The sequence below is a fragment of the Mastacembelus armatus genome, chromosome 4 (genome assembly GCF_900324485.2).
Source record: "Mastacembelus armatus chromosome 4, fMasArm1.2, whole genome shotgun sequence".
Lineage (NCBI taxonomy): Eukaryota > Metazoa > Chordata > Actinopteri > Synbranchiformes > Mastacembelidae > Mastacembelus > Mastacembelus armatus.
The window spans coordinates 575,494-600,653 of NC_046636.1; the positions used below are offsets into that span (position 1 = coordinate 575,494).

Below are 25,160 nucleotides of genomic sequence, written 5' to 3' on the forward strand. Positions count from 1 at the left end.
AGTGAAGTAAATTAAACACAGATCAGGCTTTAACATGGGTGTAATACGGAAAGTGGTCAAATCCAAATGTTTAATTTTTGCTGAGGAACAAAATGTGGACATAAAAACACAATTAAAAAGCGTAAACAGGCAGATCTGGATACTAACTTAGTCTTATTTAAAGTGGTGTTCTGATTTAGCTCATGTTAACTAAACACTTAGTCTTGGAATGAAGTTGACACATGTTATAGCTAAGAACTCTAATTAAAAATGACAGGCCTATTGTCTTACTCAGCAGAACAAAAGTGGTTCCTTGGTGGTTCCTTGCAGAGAAGTGGAGCAGCTCTTGTTCAGTACAGACTCATAAATATCAGGTTTATACAGGTGCATCTTTAACCAGGGACTGACCTTTTACTACTGGAGCCGTCAGGAATACCTGTGGTGGCCTTCTGCCCTCTGCAGCTACTTCAGGCTCTTTTCACGAAGGTAGGAAAGGACAAATGTGCAGCAGTCTGTATAATGACTATTATAACGTGAATATACAGAGCAGCGTCACTGTGTAACATTCATTATGACGTGAGCTCAGCGTTCAGTCAGTCCCCGTGAGCCCGGAACGAACAGATGAACTTGTGTTGGGTTTTTTTAGTGCAGCTTGTGCGGCTCCAGAGTCTTGTGTGCTCAACCAGCACACAGTGTCCAGCCGTGGCAGGCTCAAAGGGATCCAGCCACGCCCCCCTCAGCAGGGGCGTGCTAATGATCCGTCTGCCAGTCCACGTCCACTGGGCCAGAGCCCCAGGCTGACCTAAGGAACAAGTCAATGAGTTGAGTCATTAGCCTCTGCAGAGGATTTGTGCTAAATTATTCTATTACAAAACAACAATCACTGACCCTTTAAAAACCTGAGGTGATGATGGAGTTAAAAACAAACTATTTTACAATGAAGTGCAGCAGAAACAGACTGAGAATGAGGATCAGACTGATACATAACATTTTTAATTCATAAACCCCTGAACTTCAGTGTTAAAATCACTTATTTCTACACTGATATAAAAACACTCACAGCTGAGACTTGACTCTTGTCTGTTCTTCTATTTCTCACCCAGCAGAACATATTTACAGCTGGACCTTATTTTATTTAGCTTAATGAAACAGCAGATTATTTCAGAAGAAGTTACTAAGACATCAGGTCGGATCATTTTAGTTTTCTCTGTGCAGGGAGATGAGAAAACTGGTGAACACTCACTGATCCAAAACGGCTCATGTCCTGCAAAATCCCACAGCCAGTTCACGTCTCTTCTGAGGACCATGCTGGTCAGGCTGCTGTTGAACCTGACGCCGTGTTAGAGAAGACAAACCGAGTCAAACACACATCTAGACTGAAATGCAGCAGGCACCTAAATCAGCCTCACACACACACACACACGTGTGGATTCACACACGTTAGTACACCACACTCATTGTTGCTGTAGCGCACACACACACACACACACACACAGAATCTGCAGCTGCTCCCTTCAAGTTTAAGGATGAAACCCAAATAAGAACATGCTGTGGTGGTTCTTACAGCTGCGAGCAGCTTTGCTTGGCACTGGCCCAGGTGGCCACAGATGAGCCAAGGATGTAACAGTGGCCGCTGTAGAGAGTCCAGCCGTCAGGACACGACCAGCTGATGGACTGAGGAGAAGACAGTCTGAGTTAGACCAGAAAGAGACAACAGCCCTGTTACCAACTCAGTCAGTCAGTCACAGATGATATTCAGCATCACATGAGGCCAAGGAGCCTGCTCCTCTCTCAGTTAAGGATGTCGTGGACGTCTAGTTTGTCTGATGGACTTTTCTCTGGTCACATTTTGATCTGAGTGAGACTTTGTAACAGGTGTGAAAGGTGGAATCAGTCCAGTGTTTTCAGATGTGTATCCACTCTGCAGAGTTTTTTAAAGACCTGTTTCTGGGTCTCTGTGTTTAGTTTGGACCGGACACCAAAGTGGAGGAAAAGGACGCTTCAGTCAGTTTAGTGTAGACACAGTCTGAGTGGAGCAGCCCATTAGAGGTTAGAGGAGGAAATAAACATTAAAGCCTAATAACGTCAGCGTCTGAATGATCCTTGTAGCATCCCAGACTAGATGAGGTTTGATAGACTTCTGCTTCACTACGGGCACAAAAACAGGTGGGAGGAGTAAAATCAATTCTCACACTGAAATAAAATAAAACTCAGTGTGTGTGAATATTTGTACCTTACGCTGACGTAGCTTCAGGCGGTGTCTGGTTGAGGGCTGATCCATCTGAGCAGCGTCTCCGACTTGGAGGAGACCGTGAGGTGACCAGGTCCAGCCGGCGTCGCCCGGCTTCAGCTCCTCCAGACGAAGAGGAGTCAGACTGTGGAACTGATGGAGGAGAACCAGGCAGACATCAACACTGTTTTTATTTAGAGGGTGCAGCCAGTGATTTCTCTGTTTGTGTCATAAAACCAGCTCCAGTTGTCGCTGAGACCAGATGGTTGGTGAACCAGTGGAACCAGAGACCAGTTGACTCTTTGTTCCTTCAGAGCTGTAAACAGTGTCGGCCGTTCTCAACATCTGGAGCTGGTTTTTGGAAACAGACAGGCCTCCCATTGTTGGTGAGGAAGAACCATGTGAGTCAGGTCAGCGGTGTGGCTCCCTGCTGGGTTTTTAATAGTTTTTGGACAGCAATGGAGGTCTACAGCACAGACCCATAAGCAGGTTCTGGATTCACACACATTCACTGGTGCTGTCGGCCTCTGGATGGGATCTGGACTCACTGACACACAGAATAATCACCGGCTGCTCCTTTAACTCTGGATAAACTGACCAGGCGTCTTACCGTCCAGACCTTCTCCTCAGACCGCCTCTCTCCTGACAGACCCACCTGCAGATCAGCACAAAGTTCAGACACTCAGGAAACAAACACAAAAACATATACAGGAGAAAAAAAACACAGTTTAAAGGGACAGACAACTGTTGTCCAGCCTGGAAATGGTTTATAAGACATAGAGACTGTGAAACCCTAAATATTTAATATACCAGTGTAATACATACTTTCTGTTCTTATAGGAAGAGACATTTTTATTTGGCTTCATTTATCTATAAATAAACTATTTTATCTATTTCAGTTCAATTCAGTGTTGGTGTCTGTCGGAAGATGAAGCAACATGAGCAAACTATGAAAACAAGTTAAAATTAACCACAAACTTCCTTTAGTGGGTGGGGAGAGACGTTTGTAGCAACCGAAACTAGAAGAATCACCCACCGTTGGTTCTTCATGTCTGACCCTGCTCCCAGTGCTCCCACTGCTCTCAGCACTGGTCCCTGGCAGCTGCCTGATGTGGTAGTGGGTGTGGCTGTAGCTGGAGCCCCCCTGGTCCTGTGGTTGCGCTTCTCCATAGTCCAGGTAGGGCTGACGGTTCGGGACGTCTCCTCTGGGGGGGTGGGGCTGGTTCTCCCACAGCAGCTCCGCTTCGATGTCTGTGACAGGGTCCTCCTCCGGCATCGGGGGGTCTGGGAGGCCAGGAGGAGGTGCAGGGGGTGACTTCTTGTCCTCCTCCACCCTCAGGTCGTCTGGGTCACATCTTCCTGATTGATAGAGAACTTTTTTGTTTTTTTGTACAGTATACAGAGGTGTCGGTTTATTAGGAACCCCTGTGTCGGACCGAGCCGGTTCATTAGGTCGGTCCATTGTTGGACTGGACTCAGTTACACTGACTGATGGTTCTGTTTTAGCCTCAAAGAATGAGAAAACACAATCAAGTTTGATGGAAACACATTTTTCTGGTTCTGTTTCTTTTCTTTTCTTGTTATTAAACGGCTCTACAGTCCTCTCCCAGCTGACTGATCAATATTATTAGTTTTCTTTTTACCTCCTCTGGGGTCAATAATCTCAACACTAGCAGAGGTTCTCTGTCCCAGGATGGCGTTTTTTGGATTTTTCAGGGTGACAGTGAAGGTCTCGTGGTTTTCCTCCAGTCCGTCATCTATCAGGTAAATGTTCCAGGCTTTCACGCCGACTCCTACAACAGGAGACAGAGACAGGAGGACAACAATCAGAGCTTTTTGGTAATATGGTTTTCACATTACAAAAAGACCTCGGCACCAAAGCTGATCCAAAAATATTCAACCAAATAATAAAGCAAAGTAGATGTGAACAGAACAGAGTCCAGAGTCAGACCTGGGTCAAACTGGACCAGACTAGCCGTGCTGTGAGTGAAATCTCTGCCAGGTTTGGCCGATCCTTCCTCCACCTGCACAAACAAAATGATTACAGGCACTTTTCAAAACCGAATGTTTCACAGACGGTCTTTCTGCTCAGTGAACTGAGTCCTACCTGGATGGCAACATAGGCCGGATCGATGCTCCTCCCGTGGCGTTGGATCTGGATCTGAAGCGTTCCAGCTGTTTCACAGGTTCTGTAGCAGGTTGCTGACAGCTCCACCCGAGACCAGGACAGCTCCAGTCTGCAGGAGACGCTCACTGAGTCCTTCATAAAAACTGCTATATGAAGTTTGGTTCTGTTTCTACGGTGGAAAGCTTTGCACAAAGTTCCTCAGACTCACAGTTCAGTCAAATCTGAACACACCAACCTGATATTTGTAGATTCAGTGTGACTTCCAGTTCATGGGGACACTACTGCATTATTTCCCATAATGAATCAAAGGAAAATCATAAATCTTTGTTCCCTGCAGAACCTCAGAACCTGCTGCTTTCCAGTGACAGCTGTCTGTACATCAGTCCACTGCAAACAGCAGCTGACAGTCAATTCTGACTCAGATTAGAGTAGTAAAGGCTAAAAATACAACCTGCTGCCCTGAATTTACTAAGTGACAAGTGAAGGACGGTTCTTCTCTACTGGTAAAACTGGACAAAAACCACAAACTGTCTGCAGCTTTGGGCCTTCGTTTCATGTTGTTGCCCGTCTCTCCCTTTGCTCCGTATCATCTCTCTCCTGTTGACTGGACATAAAATCCTTCCCTAAGCGAATGTTTTCATTATGACAAAAGGTTAAAGCTGTATCGAGCTACATAAACATCGAAATGACACCTACTGATTCAGCTGGTGAAGAACAGTTTCAGGCCGACCTCTGCGTCAGTATATGAACCTACGTTTCAGGCAGCATGGCGTTTCCTGCCGGGTCGGTGAGGCGGAACTGGAAGCTGTCGGCCGTCACCTCCATGTCGGCCGGGAGGACGAACACCACAGCGCGCTGGTCCACGTCCCGCTGGGTGAAACGACCTTTGATGTAGGCCCCTGGCAGGGTGGGAGGGCAGAGTCTCAGACCTACTGAACCCTGACATCCTCTGACTTAGTGTAGGCCTGGACTAAATGAACCAGTGCTGATGATTTAAGGACAACTGATGTCACAAAGAAAGACCGACTTTAAAAGTCCTCCAGGGTCCATCATCCCGTTGGTGTGTTGTTTCTAGCACCTGATGAACCTAAGTCAAGTATGTAATGGAGCATTTTTACATTTTCATACTGGAACTTCTACTTTAGTAATGGATTTGATCAGATCTTCCACCAGTGGAAAAAGTCCATTTTAGATTAACGATTTAAGAACACAGAACAGAACAAAAATCATTTAAGACAGAAAAGATCAATTATTTTCAACCATCAAACATAAAAATAAAAACAAGCTACACGTTCAGTTGGAGAACGGCACAGCACAATAAAACATGGTCATACATCTGACCTGAGGTAACAGCAGGTACAGCCTGTAAGTGTCAGCCCACCTGTGTGAGCGTTCTCCAGGTATCCAAAGTGTGGAGGCCTGATGATGGAGAACTCCAGCTCCTCTGTGGGACTGTCGGGGTCGAAACCCTGCAGGTGCTTGTTGGTGATGAAGAGGCCGTAACGTTCACCACCCAGATCCACCACTGTGCTGGGACTCCGTCTGGTGGTCAGACTGGGAGGAGTCCTGTCCACCTGGTCCACCTGAACACAGCAGGAGATGTCTGTCAGGTCAGTATGTGGCTGCTGCACCTGTACCTGATCACCGAAGAGGCCTCTGTATTCAGGGGCCCCTGGACCACAGCCTGTGTGTAGTAACTGTTGACATTCAGCTGTTGGAACGACAATGAAAAGTAGAAGCACAAAACACCCACAGACACATAAAGGACTAGAAAAATGAATGAAATGAACAACAGACGCTAAACGATCAAAGACACAGACACAAAGAGACAAAATCATCACAGGACTTCCTGCAGGACTGTTACTACACTGACTAATACTGTGTTTATGAACAGAGAAAGCCAGAGTGCAGTTCAGTCTTCCAGCCACCGGAGGTCGCTCGTGTCATGTGTAATAATCATGTTCAGCTGTTCACACAGTCACAAATATCTTTTTCTATGAGGAGGTTTTAACAGGCTGCTGTAGTGTTGGTTTTCCCATGTTCGTCCTAATTTTTTGATATTTTATTTCTTCATATGAGCCTTTTTACCCAACTCCAGCTCCGTTTTCAGTCTTTTGATTCATGGTTTGTTCATTTTGTGCTGAATCAACTGATAAAATGAAATTGTTAAACGCTCTTTGATCTCAGTGGCAGGCTGCTTGTTTGTTGGTCGTCAGCTCAATACATACAATACATTTATTTTTTTTTACCTTAAAACCAACTTCCCAATGATCAAATCTAAATTTCACACTCACACTCTGGTTTATTTACTGGACCTTTATTTCCTCTGTTGCATTTGGGGCAATAAGGTTTAACTGTACTTATGATTTATTACTAGTTTTATCTATTTGTACTATTTTTACTATTATGTGTTTTTTAAAACCTCACTTTATTCTGCTTTATATTACTTTCTGTTTTTGAAGTACCTGTGTCAAGAATTTGATAAAATCACCTCTGAGTTTGACACTTTACTGACTAAACTATCAAATGATTGATAATGAAAATAATCAATACATCTTAAATATCTGACCGGGGCACAAATGACGTTGTTGTTCTTCACATTTCAGGTCAATTTTTTCATGGTGGCAGTTTAGGAGCTCAGGGCGTTCACACCGGAGCCTGTTACATGTCCCTGACACACAACAAACACACAAACAGCAGATCTGATGGGAACAGCAGGACATTAAGTTCTGGGATGTGGACTCGGCCTGAATCTGCAGCTACAGCTCTCAGGCCTTTTACGTGATCTGGACCATGAAACCTGATCCACAGGTCTTTGCATTTACACCTGGCATTATTAAGTGCACATAGTTAGGTCCACCCTGATATGTGAATGTGTAGCTACACAACATTCATTTCTTGAGTGTGTCACCTGAAACATCTCAATGTGACCCAAGCGTCAGTTGTAGCTAGAGGGCGCTACAGCACAAAACAAGAAAAACTGACTGTGGTTTGGGTCGTTTCCACTCAAACGCTCCTGCACTGTGTCAACTCTTTGTTCGGGCAGGAATTCTCCATCCTTCCTCTGGTTCAAAGGTCAGACATCTTCTATCTTTTGCGAAAAGGTTTTCTACTCAGTCACATGACGTGTGTTGTGTGCAGCTCACCTGTATGTTAAACACAGCAGGCTCTTCTCTCAGCTGTCCAAACTCCAGGTATCCTCTGTTGTTCCCATCAGTGGGCAGGAAGTAGAACCTGTCGATCTCTGCCGGGCTGCCCGGGTTGTGACGGTAAGCCAGCTTCAGCTCGTCCACGTCCGTCTGGGTGAACCTCAACGGTGGTCTCAGTGGGACTGCTCTAAGCAGCAGTTTACCGTAGCGCGGCGGCTGTGTGACGATGTAGGTCAGGTTGGTGGTGGCGGTGTCGGGGTCAGTCAGTTGAATGTGGCTGGAGGTGATGGTCTCCGTGGAGCCGGCCTGCAGCCGGAGGCCGGTGTTGTGGTTGAGGGTAGGCGGGATGCGGTCGCCGTGCTCGATGGTGAAGTGGAGGGTGCCGCTGCGGGACGAGTCGCCGTTGGTGACGACGAAACTGTGAATACAAACCTAAATGTGGTGAGAAACTAAATTCTGTTTCGACATTGGGAGAGTTGAACAGTCACCACACATAAATAGGAGGAGATTTTTCTCCTGAGATTATTTATCACTAAACACGCCAGAGAAATAAAAGTTCTAGCTTCAAAAACACAGAACGTAGGTTTTGGAGAGTCAGGTGACTTATGCTTATTCTATCACAGTTTGTAGGTCCATCTGAACATCTCTCTCAGAAATAAAGAAAATAAACATACCAGAAAACTGTTACTTTAAACGCTGGAGCTCCAAAAGAGTAAATATCATTAAAGGTGCATGGACTGATATTTACACTCTGTCCATTAAATCAAGGATGTGCTTTGGCTTCTTCACATGGAGAGCGTTCAAAGCAGCCAAAGGACTCACATTGGATCCACATGGGGCCTTCTTCCTTCTGGATGTGTTAGCATCTAAAGCTAACCTGTTGGTTTTGGTAGCATTAGCCACCTAGCACAATCCTGATTGGACCTTTGGATTGGATGGATCTGATGTTAGTTTGGGAGGAACTGGAGCTTTGGGTCACATTAGCAGGAACCAGAGCGTCTACTGGACTGACTCATTTACTCCTTAGTCAGCTAACGCTAGCTTTCAGGAAACAGGACGGAATGGGAGGGGCAAAGAGCGAGAAGGAGGGGCTTATGGTGGGAGTTGGTTTGAGTCATTAGACCCTCTGGCGGTTGAGGAGACTTCAGAGCGGCTTTGTCATATGAAGAAATCTCTGCTAATTTTAAGAATAAGAAGCAGGGAGTCTGGAGCACCAAGAACTATACACCGTTCCAGGTGTAGTTTATCTATAAAATATTTACAATTAATTGCATGACTTTCCTGAGTAACAGTGAGAAATGCTTCAGTCATTAATCAAAGACTTGTTTAGTGCTGCTAAACTTAGTGCAGTATTTTACCGGATTTTTAACATGCTCAGCCCGACCTCTAACCCTAAGCCTAAAACCAGGTCTGAACTCTGAAACAGCGACTGAAGTCAGAAATAAAACATCATCAAAGCGCCTTTTAAACAAAAAATTGTCCAGACAACCACACAAAGACGCACACACACAATTTGACAGTGCACTGGACCTGAAAATGAATGTGTATGTGTGTGTTTTGTCCTCCTCTCAGTCCTCTGCCAACACAATCTGCCTCTCAGCCCTGCAGCCCTGCAGCTGACAAACTGCCCCGGGCCTCTGCACATTTGCCACCACATAATTCAGAGGCAGGTCCTGGTGTAACATCTGGCTGCAGTGTCGGCCATATTTGCCCAGGGACGCCTGTCTGTGGCCAGGCGATCCGGCCGCCACCGTGCCAACACTGTTGTTATTCTCCTAATAATGTCCATTCATCATCTGCTGTCACAACACACAGCAGATGTGCTTCTGCCTTTGTGAGGACACTCACTGACATACGAATACCCAAGCCTCTTACCCTAAACCTGGTTCTAACCTGAAACCAAAAACCAGGTCTATATCCACAAACACTCCTTTGAAGGTGTGAGGCCCAGACAACATGTCCTCACGTCCTCACAAGGCAGAAAAGTCTTCACATGACACAGGGCGTCTCCAGGCCGAGGATGTCGTGGTGCCACAGGGACTTTCAGGGGTCTTGTAGATGCTTCAGGAGCTTGCTGTCGTATTGATGGCACACTGAATACAAAGAGCGCTTCAGGCAGGTCATCCAAATGTTCTGGCTGTAAATTTCCCCAAGATCCAAACTAACATCCACCAAAAACACTTCATTTATAATTTATATTGTGATGTGAGTGGAAAAAGCAAATAATCAGAAAAACATGGATGAGATGGTGGACGGACGGATCCGAACGACGACATAATGTACGGCTTTGTTTTATATTTGTCTTCGTCTTAATTCTGCCCGTGTGATTGGCTGATGCCTCTTCCTCGCTGTCTGTCAATCTTCAGTCTGTCCCAGTGTTTCGGTCTTGGCTGTGATCTGGCCGTTCTTCTGGAGCCAGGCATGCAGCCGGTCAGGGCAGCAGAGGTCTGGGTGACAAACCCAGGGTTTGCACACCAAGCCCCCCTCCCAAACCAAAAAAAAAAAAGCTTGCCGCTGCCAAATTGGCTGGAAAAGCAGAAACACAAACTGCAGCTGAGGAGCATTGGGTCTCCTGACGCTTCTTCCTTTCTCGTCTCAGTGCCCAGTTTTCTTTCATCGGCCAAAGTTTTTTTCTGGGAGCGGCAGAAATATCCTCCTCTCACAATATGTAAGCAGATAATTTTCCATTTATTCTCCTGATGTGTGCAGAGCTTCACGCTGTGCAGCTAAAGAGCTTCATTAAGCCGAGAGGGCCGAGGTCAAACCAGGCGGCTGCTCAGCATCGGTTCTGAGATCTCTTTGTTTATTATTTTTAATTACTTCTGTTGGAACCAGGATTGATCCAGGAGATTTGAAGAGAGGACTAGTGAAAAATATTTGTTAAATTTATCTTTTGTATCTCCCCCTCCTTTTTTTTTTAAAGTCCTTTTCTTATTTATTCAGGAAGAAAATCCTAAAGTTTGATTTGATTACAGACAGTGTGCTAAACAAAAAGGTTAAAAAGAAAAGATGGGAAACAGAATAAAAACTGAATAAGGCGTAGAACCATTTGTCACAGGAACAATAACATTAAAGACATTTAAACATTTTATATTAGTTAAATATTAAAAGTTAAAATTGGCAAAGCAGTGGAGAAACAGGAAGAACCATGTGAGCCAGGTCAGCGGTGTGGCTCCCTGCTGGGTTTTTAATAGTTTTTGGACAACAATGGAGGTCTACGGCTCAGACCCATAAGCTGAACCAGGTTCTGGATTCACGCACATTAGGCTGTGTCGGTGTGTGCATGTTACCTGAAGGAGTCGGCCTCTGTGTCGTGGCTGTTGTCGTGGGTGTAACACACTCGGTGTGCCGCCACGTCCAGCTGTGTGAAGCTGATCAGAGCGACTCCGGGGCGCTGGACGGCATGGACGAGGCCGTGTCGAGGCGGGACTGACACCATGAAGACCAGCTCCTCTGGATGCCCCGCAGAGTCCGAAGCCAGCAGGATGTCAGTGTTCAGGACCACCCGCTGCCCCTCCCTCAGATGCACTGCCTTACTATGCAGCTCTATGTCACCTAGAGGCAGCCAGAGGGCAAAGGTCATGAGAGGAATGTGGGGGATGAACATACACTGCAAAGCTTCTGTTTTTAGGTTTCAGTGTAAATGTGGAAATCTGCTGCTGTTTACTCTGATAGATAAAACATGTTTTGACATGAATGTGAGTTTTTGTGGCTTTATGAAACTTTATAAGAATCGAATTATTGATCAGCAATCATGGAAATGAGCTGGTGTGAGGACGGGGCACATTTGGAACGTGTTTGAGCTCAGACCTGTGGTTCCACTGAGCTGCAGCTTCCTCACGCAGCGTTACAGTGAAACACAAACAGGACTGTTAGGGCGCAAAAACAAAAAGACCACAGCGTCTCAGTATTTTTGGAGTGCTGCTGGAGGAGGAAGAGCACCCAGAGGAGACAAGGCAACGCCCCTCCACAGCTGCTCCACCTCCCCTCCGTTAATTATTCACCAGCTGAGGACGGTTGGTTATTTCTCACCTGGGCTCCTACAGGATCAGAGGGCCCGGAGCCAGAAGGGCTGAGGCCTCGCGGCACCGTGTTCATCCAACTGGCAAAGCCAGGGAGGGGGGCGACTTAATAATGTATGAACCTGACCGACACCCAGGACCACAGAGGGCCGAGGTGTGTGACGGTGCGTGCGTGTGTGTGTGTGTGTGTGTGTCTGCGTTTGCACCGGGACATTTACTTGTGTGTGAAGAACTCTGGTGTGAGGCTCCAGGATTTTCATTTTCTAAACCTGGTCCATGTGCTTATAACCACACTGACACTGATCATTTTTGTTGCTCTGGTTTTTCCCAGACCAACCTGCTGATCCACAAGTCTGTTCACCCTGAGTTTGAGCTCTGGGTTTGGTCTCCACCACCTCCTGAGGGAAATCTCTGGCTCTTTAGCTGCTAAATGCTCCACTATGTTCACCAGCTGCTGTTTGCTGCAGACCAGGAAGAGGACAGTGGCTTTTTATAGCTGCTAGAACACTGAGGCCCAGAACCAGGGAACCAGAACAAAGTCAGTTGTGAACTGTGAACTCTGACCTTTATGCACAGTGTGGACGGCGATGAAGAAGCTCTGTGCAGGTGTGTCATTGTCTAGGTCGCTGAGGGTGAAGCGGAAGCTGTCATGACCTTTGAACCCTGGGGTACCGGCAGCAGCGACGTGTCTGTACCACAGACGGTTCATCTCTACGTCGTCCTGAGTGAAGTTCTGACCGGCCGTCAGCTCCTGCCAACCCGACTCTGACTGCAGACGAGTAACGTTACAACACAGTACAACTTTATACGGGTTCTCACAATCTGAGGAAAACACTGAAGCTATACCACGTTTTATTTCCAACATGTTTAAATACGTTAAAAGACAAACAGCATAAAATAAAATCCTGGAATCCAAAATGACGTCATCACCTTGTTCCATTTAAAGTCCTGAGCTGACTTTTGTAAGCTTGTCTGGTTTTTAGCAGCTGGATGGCATCAGTGAAATAAACCTGATTTACTGTGACTGCAGCTGTGTTTGCAGTTCAACAGAGCAAAGACAACAGAGAAATGATCAGCTAATCAATAAATCAAGTTTTACTTTTTCAGCATCTGAAAATCTGAGTTTCGATAAACTGAATGAATCAGTGAATCAGCAGCTCCGACATTTGGATCAAGTCCAGATTTTATGTCACAACAATCAATATCAATCAATAACCAGCGTTTTAACTTTAACCCTCCTCACTTTGCAAAGCGTCTTCAACATCGGGTCAGAAGCTCAGAGAGGTCCCTGCAGAGAAAAACCTACACACTTGGACACGTCAGCGTCGTTTCCTCACCTTGAGCTGCAGTTTGCCGAAGCGTGGTGCAGCGTTCACGAAGTAGTAAACCTGGTTTGCAGGCGTGTCCAGGTCCTCGGCCTCTAGCACCACACTGGAAATCACCCTGTGATCACCGGAGTCCACGTCCAGCCCAGCATTCCTGACACACCAACAAAGAAAAAAATGTTAATGTTTATTCAGATGAGGTTTCGATTTGTTTTAGTCCCTTTTCTGCACTTTGTGTTTTCAGGCCACAACAATAAGATAAGAGCTTCATGTTCTGCTGAACTTCTGCCACTGATGGAGTCAGAAAACCCGAAGAGTCCCAGCCAGAACATCAACAGGTCCAGGATGTAAATATATTTTAACACTTTGTATAGTTTGCACAGTTAAATAACATATATGTGTGTTACAGCTGGAGCAATTAGCCGATTAATACAATTAACTGATTAGTCAAATGAAAATATTTTGACATTCAAATATTCAGATAATTAACTCTTCGTTGACGTAATCAAAATAACCTGCTGTATTTTTACTGTGATACAACACAAAGAAGTTGAAGGTTAGCGTGAGAGCAGGTTTTTCCAGTGGGACCATGGAGATCTGGGGGTGGAGGTGGTGTTGGGTGGGGGGAACATCACAAACCGTCTGGCTGCTTCCTCACTCGGAATTAAAATCCACGCAGGAGCGAAGCTGCCATGTCCATCCTGCAGGAACGCAAAAACACGGAGGCCGGCATCTGCCAAGTCTCGGCGTTACTTCTGCCTCAGTGGCCTTTACAGTACCAGCTCGGCCTGTGCCATCGCACCGACTACTGATCTGGGGACGGTGCAGGGGCTGGGGGAGTGAGTGGGACAGCATGGGGACCATTCAAGGATGCAAATTCCCAATCACTCGTTCACACAGAAACACGGCTGTCGGTGGAGGAGGGGGTCACAGATTTCATGTGTATCCACCCACTCAAGCAAAGCAACCACCCAACACGCACGCACACACACACACACACACACACACACACACACACACACACACACACACACACAGCGGCAGACGGGTTGGCTAATTACTCTTAATCACTCCTGTCAGTGAATCCACATAAAACAACTAAATATGATTCTATTTGAAGATCATTTATCGTTTTTTGGCAAAATAAACAAAACGTTAAATATTTGTGGATGTGTCAATCCATGGAACTCAACATTCGTGTTCTCCTCATGATGAATCTGAACTTTTCTGATCCTCAGACCAGGCCTCATCACGTCAGCATTTCACCATTAGAAAGTGTTAGTGTTAGCTTGTTTCAGCGTTTAACTCAGTTTCACTGAGCTGCTGCAGACACTTAGTCCTGGTTTACTGTGCAGACCAGTGTCTTAAGGCCAACACACACCAGGAGCAGCGTGAATCCACTGCAGTCCTGCCAACGTACAAGAACTTCAGTACCTCAGCCCTGCTGAGTTTTGACAAACAGAGCTGATGGATTTTTCAACACAAAATGATCATTGGAGCAGTGAGATAAAGTCAACTATCTGTTAATCATTAAATATACACTGAGCCATCTACCTGCTCTATGTTTGAAAACCATGAAACCATTAAAAAAGTCACCCTAACTGACAGAACAGACTGAAGATGGTCCCCGTACGGTGGCCTGGATAAGTCAGTCTGGGAACTCGTGCGTCCCTACACAGTAACGAGCTGTGTCACTGAGCCGTAACAGGGTGATTGTTGAACCTGTATTTATCATTCGTCTTTAAATCTGTATTAATATCGAACAGGGCAGATATTACCATCTAAAATCTTTTCTGTATGAAATGGACATCAGGGCTTTCAAGAAAACTCCTCTGACGCTGAGCTGAAACTTCACACAGTCACATATTGTCAGAAATGTCACATTAGCAAGCTCTAAACACTAAATCATTGTGTGTGTGTGTGTGTGTGTGTGTGTGTGTGTGTGTGTGTGTGTGCGTGTACCTGAGCAGTCGGGGTTTCTCGTCATTGACCGGCAGCACAGTGACCTGAGCCGTCCCCTGGACTGTGTGGACGCCATCTGTCAGCCGCAGAGCCACGGTGTCCTCCAGGGTTTCTGTGTCATCGTGCATGTACACGATCTTCATGCCTGCAGACGGAGGACGAAGAGGGAGGACGAGGAGGGAGGAAGATGAGGGAAGACGAGGGAAGACGGGGAGGACGACGAGGAGGGAGGACGATGAGGGAGGACGAGGAGGGAGGAAGATGAGGGAAGACACGGAGGGAAGACGGGGAGGACGACGAGGAGGGAGGGACAGGAGGGAGGACGATGAGGGAGGATGAGGAGGGAAGACAAGGAGGGAGGAAGTTGATATTTAGCAGAGGGGTGGAGGAAAAGGAGCAGGAAGTCAAAATACAGCACAGTACCAGATAAAGAGTATATTGTACACAGACCATACACAAGCACAGTTACAGCTGCTAATGCACAAAGACATTTCCAGGTAAGTCCTATGTTTATTCCACTTTTCCTGTTTTTATTTGATATTCGCTCTAAAATCTCCAGAAAACTCAAAAACCTTGTACATCTGCAGCATCTGTGCACTCATTCCCTCCTTTACTGCATCTGCTGTTGTCTCTTCACAAACAAACAGCCTGTGGTGTTCAATCAATAATCAGGTGTTTAAGAGTCAGATACTTTTATTCCTGTGGGTTTGGATATTTCTCAGCATGTTCCTTAAATAAGTTTCAGAAACATCTGGCAGGTCTTTTTCTTAGATGACTGAGCCCAAGTTGCACTGAGAGTCTCTGTCAGGCAGAACATCTGCAGCTCGTGTCCCGGGGCCTGAATACCGTGTGCTGATTGGCTAAATGGACTTTTTGGGTTGCACAGTGCTGATGTTTGCGATTTAGCATCAGATTTCAGATGTAGGAGTCAGGACATATCACATCCTGTGAAAAACATTGTGCCCCACGGTGACCTGCTGGTGCGTCGCTCACCTTGTTGGAGCTCCTGCAGGGTGAAGGAGGTGACGGGGAGACTCCTCTGCAGGAGGTCTGCCCCCATCTCCTTGTAGCGGCTCATCTCTGTGCCGTAGATGCCGTTGATCAGGACGCCATGCGCCGGCGGCTGCACCACCGTGAAGGTGAGGATGTCTGGAGGGGCATCCAGGTCCAAACCGTCCAGTATGGATGGAGTCAGCTCCCTCATCCCGCCCTCCTTCACCTGCAGGAGGAGGAAAAACTATGCTGGCAGCTCCATGCATCCATAAAGGCCAGTACACAGCAGAAAACTAAAGCACTGGATGGAGGAACAATGACTTTGATTTCTGAGTGTCAGTTTCATCTCCAGGTGTACGTACGGTGAAGTTGGCGAGCAGCAGAGAAGGCAGCTCGTCATTGGTGGGATTGATGATGATGTAGAAGGGGACAGGGGCGGAGCGATGCAGTCCATCACTCACACTGATCGACAGCTGGTCGACAGTTGGCTCCGCCCATTTGTGCTCTGATTGGACATAGTTGATGAAACCAGAGGTCAGGTGGATGAGACGAAAGGATTCTGGGGTAAAAAACAGAGTACAAGGTTCAGACACACGTTTGTCTTTCAGTCTTTGTGAGGACACTCTCTGATACAATGCATCCTCCAGCCTCTAACATTCACCGCAGCAACTAAATGTGTGACCCCAACCCTGACCTAAACCTGGTTATAACCTGAACCCTAAACCAGGACTGAACCCTCAAACAGCTGAGAAAACGAGGGGACCAAAGTCCTCACAACGTTTCCTAACTAAACTATATCCACACAAACACAGCAGGACACACACTGACCCACTCGGACTCCTGCGTTGCTCTTCTCAGATCCAGGTGTCGGCAGCGTGTTTTCCAGGAAGCCATGTAGAGGCGGAGACTCCAGGTGGAAGATCAGCTGGTCGGGGGGACTGTCCGGGTCAGAGGCAGCAAGGACCCCCGCACACAGACAGGCTGAGGATCCCTCATCCACCACCAACATGGACTCACCTGGATCAAGATACAGGGGAGGGATACAGTAAGAGGTTGGGAAACTGCTTGAACTTCATTACCCAGAAATCCACTGCCATAGTTACAGGTATAAAATCACCTTATGATGATGATGAGATTTTCAGCACAGCCCTAAAATATATCAGTGTGGTTATGATGTTCTCCACCCACCATCCAAGTTCCTGTTTACACCAACATTAGTCTGTCAGACCCCACTGGCTATGGTTCGTCTTTGAGACTAAGTGGACAATTTACCTATTGTCCAATAATGACATAATTTACACCTGCACAGCTGTTTCTGGTGCTCAGAATATTGAACTGACAATATTCATAGATCAGATGTTAAATTAGAGAGACCTGATATATAAAACGAGGAGCGTATTCTGTTTTTGCCGGGTGGTAAATGAGTGACCGAGAATTTAAAAGAGAAGACCAGTGAATGTGGTTGTGTTGTTTTTGTTTCCATACATGCATCTGGTAATGAATGCATCATGTCATTTTTCATGACAGCCCTCCTAATTAACAAACACAAACCTGGATCCACCCTGGCAGCATGCATGTATCAGTGCATGTGTGAATGTGTGAGCATTGATGACGGACAGTCCTGGATCTCGCTGATAAACCAGCGTCCTGCTAAAATAAGAAACAAGGTAAAGCCGGATTCCCCTCTTGTTTCACTGGGCTAAAGCTCTTACTCTGCGTCTTTATTCGCTGCTAATTAATTAGACCAAAAACACCACATACACCCCCCCTCAGCCCCCCACCCAAAGCCCCGCAGTGCTTGGCGGTGTTGAATGAATAGTGAGATATGCTGGCAGGATTATGGAGTTATCCTGCTGCTGGTAGCGCTGCAGTAATCCAGCTACCGAGACGGTTAGTACACCCCGGCTATTGTGAGGGAGGGATGCACTTCTTTCTGCTTTTGTTTTGTAAAGACATTTATTGTCCGCTGTCTCTCACACACACACACACACACACACACACACACACACACACAGGAGGATGATCATCTGTGTGTACATGTAAGACCAGCAGACAATAGACAGATTTCACTTTAAACATGTCAGGCCAGGCCGACACGCTAACAGCAAACACACAGAAATGCCAAAAATCACCCACAATGCAATGTGCAAACAATGGGACTTCAGACGTGGATAAACCTGCAGATACACAAACACACAACAAACGCACTGCAAAGCCACCGTCCTTAATTAACATTAACTCCACATACATTTACTTTGGTCTTTGATTGAACATTTAAGCCCGACTTGAAAATAGATTATGGTTTGTCTTAAAATGAGAAATAAGCCCAATCACTTGTTCGAAGACATTTCTATAAATGAGCCTCAATTCAACTTTAGAGAAACTAAAAGGGAAAATTCAACCAGTGCTTTAGTTCAGTATTTTCATTTTACAGCCAGATCTTGCTCTTCTTACTCCACTACTGTTTTATTAATTATATTAATGACTTTTATGATTAATAAGCAAAAGTAGATTAATTCATTTTCACAGGAAATTATGATGAAATCATAAACAAAATGACTTTGCATAGAGTTAACATAAACCTCTTTATCTCACACACACACCTTCCAGTCATCCCAGTGTGTGTCCCAGTGGTCACTGGTCTCCACTGATAAACACAGAGCTCCTCCAATCCCTCTTCTTGGCTCGACCCAGCGAGAAGCTTCACCCCCCAGGAGACAGAGTATGTGTGACATGTTGCAGACTGTGTGCTGGTGTCGAGGTCTGTCAGCAGTGAAGACAGGAGGTGTTCAACAACACACACACACACACGCACGCACGCACGCACTGGAGAGCTGCTTCCTTGAGCCCTGAACCTGAACCCAAAAACCAGAACTGAGGCCCCACCGGCTCAGAGCTGCTCTTCTTCCTCTGGTCACTGGTCCATTCAGAACTACTGCAGTGAGTGTGTGATGTGGGTGAGTTGAATACCGAGTCACGACTTATTTTGTATTGTATAAATTATGAGGATTCTCATTCGGAAAAATGGCTGAAAAAAAAAAACAAACAAACAAATATTCTGGTGAACAGTCAATCAAAGAGTGGAATGAATGTCTAGGCTCATGTTTATCTGGAAACCAGCAGTATACCTGACATTACCGACAGCAGGAGTATACCTGACATTACCGGCAGCAGGAGTATACCTGACATTACCGGCAGCAGGAGTATACCTGACATTACCGACAGCAGGAGTATACCTGACATTACAGACAGCAGGAGTATACCTGACATTACCGACAGCAGGAGTATACCTGACATTACCGGCAGCAGGAGTATACCTGACATTACCGGCAGCAGGAGTATACCTGACATTACCGACAGCAGGAGTATACCTGACATTACCGACAGCAGGAGTATACCTGACATTACCGGCAGCAGGAGTATACCTGACATTACAGACAGCAGGAGTATACCTGACATTACCGACAGCAGGAGTATACCTGACATTACAGACAGCAGGAGTATACCTGACATTACCGGCAGCAGGAGTATACCTGACATTACCGACAGCAGGAGTATACCTGACATTACCGGCAGCAGGAGTATACCTGACATTACAGACAGCAGGAGTATACCTGACATTACCGACAGCAGGAGTATACCTGACATTACCGGCAGCAGGAGTATACCTGACATTACCGACAGCAGGAGTATACCTGACATTACCGACAGCAGGAGTATACCTGACATTACAGACAACAGGAGTATACCTGACATTACCGACAGCAGGAGTATACCTGACATTACCGACAGCAGGAGTATACCTGACATTACCGACAACAGGAGTATACCTGACATTACAGACAGCAGGAGTATACCTGACATTACAGGCAGCAGGAGTATACCTGACATTACAGGCAGCAGGAGTATACCTGACATTACCGACAGCAGGAGTATACCTGACATTACAGACAGCAGGAGTATACCTGACATTACAGACAGCAGGAGTATACCTGACATTACCGGCAGCAGGAGTATACCTGACATTACAGGCAGCAGGAGTATACCTGACATTACAGACAGCAGGAGTATACCTGACATTACCGGCAGCAGGAGTATACCTGACATTACCGACAGCAGGAGTATACCTGACATTACAGGCAGCAGGAGTATACCTGACATTACCGGCAGCAGGAGTATACCTGACATTACAGGCAGCAGGAGTATACCTGACATTACCGGCAGCAGGAGTATACCTGACATTACCGACAGCAGGAGTATACCTGACATTACAGACAGCAGGAGTATACCTGACATTACAGACAGCAGGAGTATACCTGACATTACAGGCAGCAGGAGTATACCTGACATTACAGGCAGCAGGAGTATACCTGACATTACAGGCAGCAGGAGTATACCTGACATTACCGACAGCAGGAGTATACCTGACATTACCGACAGCAGGAGTATACCTGACATTACCGGCAGCAGGAGTATACCTGACATTTCTGACAGTAGTAGACACTTCAGCTATTTTCCTGGAAACCGGACATTTTCTGCTGCAGCCAAGGGAAACTCTTACCCAGAGTGACGGTGGGGACTTTGTTGTTGACGGGAATGATGGTGATGTTCAGGTCATAAACAGGAAGTGTGCCATGGAGTGGGACGGGCGGAGGGGGAGCGTCTCCATGGCAACAGCTGTCTGTGCTGCCAGCTTCACCGTCAGAGATGATGAGGGTGACGGTGTCAAACACCGGCTCAGGTCCGATCTCTCCTCCTAAAAAACACAGAAACAAAACACGGAGATCTTAAAATCTGCTGCGTTCATTTCTGTGTCAAGAACAAGACGTCCGGTGAAAAATACTAACTACTGTATAAAACAACTGCAGCAGCAGGCAGGTCACTGTTGGACCAGGTACAATGTATTAGGGGGCACTATGCATGTATGACACACTACGGCCTCTAGTGTCATCAGAACTAGTGCAAAGGCTGCAGTAATAGCTCTGACAATATAAATATGTGTGTTCCCAGCATGCATGATTATAGTTGGTCTGTGGCAGTGCCCCCTCACCTGTGTGGACATAGTAGATATGTCCCTGCAGCAGGTCCTGCTGGGAGAACTTGTCCACAGTCAGTCCGGTTTTCTGCAGCTCCCCTCTGCTTGGACTCCGCGCCAGCATGTAGGTCAGCCTGGAGTCGTCACTGTCCCGGTCCGTGGCCGACAAATAGTCCACCGTCACCTGGACCCGCCCTCCCTCCTCACAGCTCAGCTCCCCCCGCAGACCTGCCCCCAGCTGTGGGGGCTCGTCATTCATGGGCAGGACCTGAGGAGGCAGGAGAGCATCTTCACACTGGTCCCCAGTTTGTTTTAGGATCGAGTTTACTATTTTACATATAATTATGTGGTGTGAATATGAGAATATGTTTGTAAACATGAAGCTACAATAACAAAGGCTTTGTCTTGCTGACTGATGATGCACCGTCTGCTTTGGCAGCTCACCTGTATCAGCAGAACCACATCAGCAGAATTCAGACCGTCCGTCACCTTCAGACCAACTTCATCCTCGCTGGTCTCAGAGTCGTCATGAATGTACCTGCAACACACATTCAATCAAACTTTATTTGTAAAGCAACTTTAACACAACTCAAAGTTCTGTTTTGATGTCTGACAGGACATGAATGATGAAGATGTAATAAAAACAATAACTTGAAAAAAAATAATCATCAAAACTAGGGCTGTCAACGTTAACGCGTTAAGGCACATGATTAATCAAAACATTTTAACACGTTAATGTTTTTTTACGCAAATTAATCGTTTCATTAGGTTTGACCCCAACTTCTTTCCATCGTCGCAGTGCGGATGGATATCTATCATTGTGTGATAAGTTATCGTGAACGCTATGCTACGTAATGTGATGGTAGAAGACACGACGCCTGGTCTGCTCAACAGCAAGTTTGCATGCATTTCTTCATTTCAGCACATTTACAGGTAAATCCTAGTATTTTAAATTTGCGATTATTTATAAAAGAAAATGTTGATTTCGATTGACAGCACTAATCAAAACACATAACAAATGTAATAAAGTATTTAATGACCATAAAAAAAGACTTTAAAGGTGCAATGTGTAAAATGTGAAAGATTTAGCAGCATCTAGTGGTGAGACTGCAGAATGCAGCCGTCTGAGCTCCCCGACCCGCCTGTTTCCAGGAGCGAGGAGTTTACGTTGGCCTCCACCTCTGTAGAGGGGCCCAACTGGGCCAAAATATTGTCGTGAGGCTGTAGGTCAATTCTAAAGCATCTGTGGATCAACAAAGGAAAAGAGAACTAAAGTCTCCACACAGGGACCGAACAGTGATTTAACTCCCCACTTGTTAACCGCAGGCCTGATCAACTGACTGTTTCCTCCAAATGTTTAAGATTACGTTGGTGTGGGAAGGACAGTGGCTCTGTAAACAAAACATCCGATCAAAGGAGGTGCAGACTAACAGCTGAGAGGAAACGCTTCATGTGGGTTCACGTTTACATGTCTGCAGTGTGTAATCATGTAACCAGCTCATTGGGGTTAGTTCTGTATAATAATCCCACAGCTTTGATCACGGTTGGTCTCCATGTAACTACAGCTGATTCACATCACTGCTTCATGCACAGAGCTCCCACTGCTACTGTTAAAACCTGGGTGATGTCAAGTAACAAACATACCAAACACTTATGGAAAAGTAAACTAAACCACTGACTATTAACCCCACACACACACGCACACAGTTCCTGTCAGACCTTAGGCGGAGTCCTCTCAGGTCCTGCAGGCTGAACTTGTCTCCCTGCAGCAGAGTCTGACCCTGCAGCTCCAGCCGGCCATGACGAGCAGTCCTCTGAACCTGCACCCTCAATCCCTCCTCATGGGTGTCCCGATCCTGGACCAGGAGGTGCTCCTCTGTCACATAAGCAGCTCCACCCTCCTCTACCCGCAGCAGGTTGGTGAAGGCCTGGGAACCGCATAGAGGGCCCACCAACAGGGATTTAAAACCTGCATCATTATTGTCATTGGACCGCACCCCACAGTAATAAGAAGCTCGGTCTGTATTTGACCTCTGACCTCTGGTGCCTGGTCATCCACAGGAGTGACGGTGATGTTGAAGAGGAGGCCAGAGACGGTGCCGCCGTGCTGGTCGCTGACGGAGAAGCCAAACTGGACGAACAGCGGCTCTGGGCCAACGTCCTCTACAGGAGGCATGAAGGCCACTTTCCTGTGTTTCACTGCGTGCTGCAGGGACGAGGAAATAACAAGTCATTTACTCATTCACACTGCCCCCTGCTGACTGAGCTCCCTCACTCTCATCTGCTCTACAGTGCTGCGAGGCAGGAAGTCTCAGTCCAAACCTGTGTGAAGGACTTTAACACCGGAACCATGTGGTCTTTCTTCATGGCGTTGATGCTGTCTGTGTAAAAGAGACGTCCCGCATCCATCAACCTGAAAATTCAAGAAATAAAAAGGTTTCATTTCTTGTCGGCATCAGCACATATCAAAGAGCTGCGGTTTTTAGAAGGAGCATTTTTGTGGCCTCTTCATGGAGGCTAAGCTAGCAGGTTTCCCTGTTTCCAGTCTTCGTGCTAAGCTAGGCTATCCATGTCCAAGCCATTGTGGCTGAGCAGAGAGAAGCTGGTGGAGCAGTGGAAACAGAGCAGAGACCAGTCGACTCTTTCTCCCTCCACAGACTGTAAAAAGTGTCAGCCGGTTTCAGCTGCTGGAACTGGTTTTGGTGGAAAATAACAAAAACACAAAAAACCCAGCAGCCCTCTCTTTCACAGACAGCCGCAGTCAGGCCCCGTCCTTACCCAGGATGCAGTGGGCTGAAGCAGTGCTGGGTGATGACGTAGGTCAGGTCGCTGTCTGGATGTTCTCTGTCTGTGAAGTGGAGGTGAGCCTGAGTGATATACACCACCTCGGTCTCCTTCACCCTCAGAGAGCGAACGCTGCCTGAAACTTCCACCGGGAGCTGGTCTTTCACTGGGAACACATGGACCACCACGGTCTGGAAACACAGGGAGCAGAGGTGTTAGCGGGACGGGAGATGACGAGAGGAGGCTCTCTGTGGTTTATTACATGCACCTGTGTTGGACTCACATATGTTTGGGAGAGGTTAGGCGGCTGGTGGCTGTCAGACAGCGTGACGTCGAAGGAGTCTTCAAACTGCTCCTCTCCTGAGTGCTGGTAGTAGATCAGACCCTGGATCAGATCTCTCTGCAGGAAACTGTCCACCGGTGCTCCTGCATAAGGAGCAGCACAGCAAGTGCAATGACATGAGCATAACATGATTATTGTATCCTCCTGTTAGAGTAACATGACTAATGTGTAAAACATGACAACATGATAAGTCAAGACAGATGAAAACAAACGCTGGAATAAAAATTTGGCTTCTCTTGAGGACGGAGGATTTATTAAAGCTGAGAGCACAGAGAGACTCTGACCTGAGAACAGGTCATTTGAAAGTGTAAAACTCACTTATGTTTATTAAGTTTTTCAACTTGATGTGGAAAACAGAAGTAAATAAAGTAATAAATCAGACAAAAAATGCAGCTTAAAATTAAAACATTTTATTTTTTGATGGCCTGATGTTTACACTCCTCCTAACTACAGAAAAATTAATATCTCATGTTTTTGTGAATTTTTTATTTCTCCAGTCAAACCAACTCGGAGCCGCCCTCACCTGTCTCATGGGTGGAGGTCTTCCTGACCAGCTGTCCGGCCCGGGGGGTGGAGACTATCTGGTAGAGGATGTAGTCGTCGCTGGAGTCCAGGTCGGAGGCTAACAACAGGTACTCCTCCAGCCGCACGGCCCCGCCCTCCTGCACCTCCACCGCCACGTTGTTGATGAGGAAGGGCGGAGAGTCGTCTTTGGGCAGGATGTTGATGGGGAACTTGTGGCGGATGCTGTGACGGCCGTCACTGATGCGGAAGACGATGTGGTCGCGGGTGGTGTCGCTGTCAGAGTGATGGTAGACGACCACGCCCTCCCTCAGGTCCCGCACGCGGAACATAAATGCCTTCCCACCTAGAAAATAACAGAAGTTAGAGAAAATACATCTAAACCCTCATATTTCTCAGCTGAACACTGAACTGGAAGTTATTGTCGAACATTAGAAAAAAATCATCAATGATCTAATAAAATGAATTAAAGTAAAATTAAAAGTTTAATTTTTGACTTAACTGCAGGGCTGGATAATAACTTAGTTTTATTTATTTAGCGTTTTGCTTTTCAGTGAAACTGCTCTAGTCACAAAACAGTTTTTGGATACACTGTGCACACAGTGACAGCCAACACAGCCATTGTCACTATTTTATGTGACTTAGCAAACTTGAGTTAAATGTCCTTACAACTCAACTAAAAAAGATC

The 25,160-nt window shown here is 46.4% G+C and overlaps 1 protein-coding gene across 1 annotated transcript in view; it reads right to left on the minus strand.

The window, feature by feature from the left end:
• Positions 1-19: 19 nt before the first annotated feature.
• frem1b (Fras1 related extracellular matrix 1b) overlaps positions 20-25,160 on the minus strand; it is a 37,172-nt gene continuing 12,031 nt past the window's right edge. The window contains exons 9-36 of the mRNA XM_026323502.2: positions 24,474-24,818; positions 23,891-24,033; positions 23,602-23,798; positions 23,146-23,236; positions 22,862-23,029; positions 22,543-22,751; positions 21,268-21,361; positions 20,839-21,091; positions 20,350-20,544; positions 16,617-16,805; positions 16,151-16,347; positions 15,789-16,014; positions 14,796-14,940; positions 12,846-12,987; positions 12,073-12,277; positions 10,777-11,041; positions 7,484-7,904; positions 5,719-5,920; positions 5,092-5,236; positions 4,317-4,446; positions 4,161-4,233; positions 3,853-4,002; positions 3,246-3,568; positions 2,820-2,864; positions 2,213-2,362; positions 1,544-1,653; positions 1,223-1,308; positions 20-781 (exon numbers count right to left, since the gene is read on the minus strand). Of these exons, the coding sequence (XP_026179287.1) occupies positions 573-781; positions 1,223-1,308; positions 1,544-1,653; positions 2,213-2,362; positions 2,820-2,864; positions 3,246-3,568; positions 3,853-4,002; positions 4,161-4,233; positions 4,317-4,446; positions 5,092-5,236; positions 5,719-5,920; positions 7,484-7,904; positions 10,777-11,041; positions 12,073-12,277; positions 12,846-12,987; positions 14,796-14,940; positions 15,789-16,014; positions 16,151-16,347; positions 16,617-16,805; positions 20,350-20,544; positions 20,839-21,091; positions 21,268-21,361; positions 22,543-22,751; positions 22,862-23,029; positions 23,146-23,236; positions 23,602-23,798; positions 23,891-24,033; positions 24,474-24,818 (5,108 nt within the window). The 3' untranslated portion in view covers positions 20-572. The remainder of the gene's footprint in view (positions 782-1,222; positions 1,309-1,543; positions 1,654-2,212; positions 2,363-2,819; positions 2,865-3,245; positions 3,569-3,852; positions 4,003-4,160; positions 4,234-4,316; positions 4,447-5,091; positions 5,237-5,718; positions 5,921-7,483; positions 7,905-10,776; positions 11,042-12,072; positions 12,278-12,845; positions 12,988-14,795; positions 14,941-15,788; positions 16,015-16,150; positions 16,348-16,616; positions 16,806-20,349; positions 20,545-20,838; positions 21,092-21,267; positions 21,362-22,542; positions 22,752-22,861; positions 23,030-23,145; positions 23,237-23,601; positions 23,799-23,890; positions 24,034-24,473; positions 24,819-25,160) is intronic.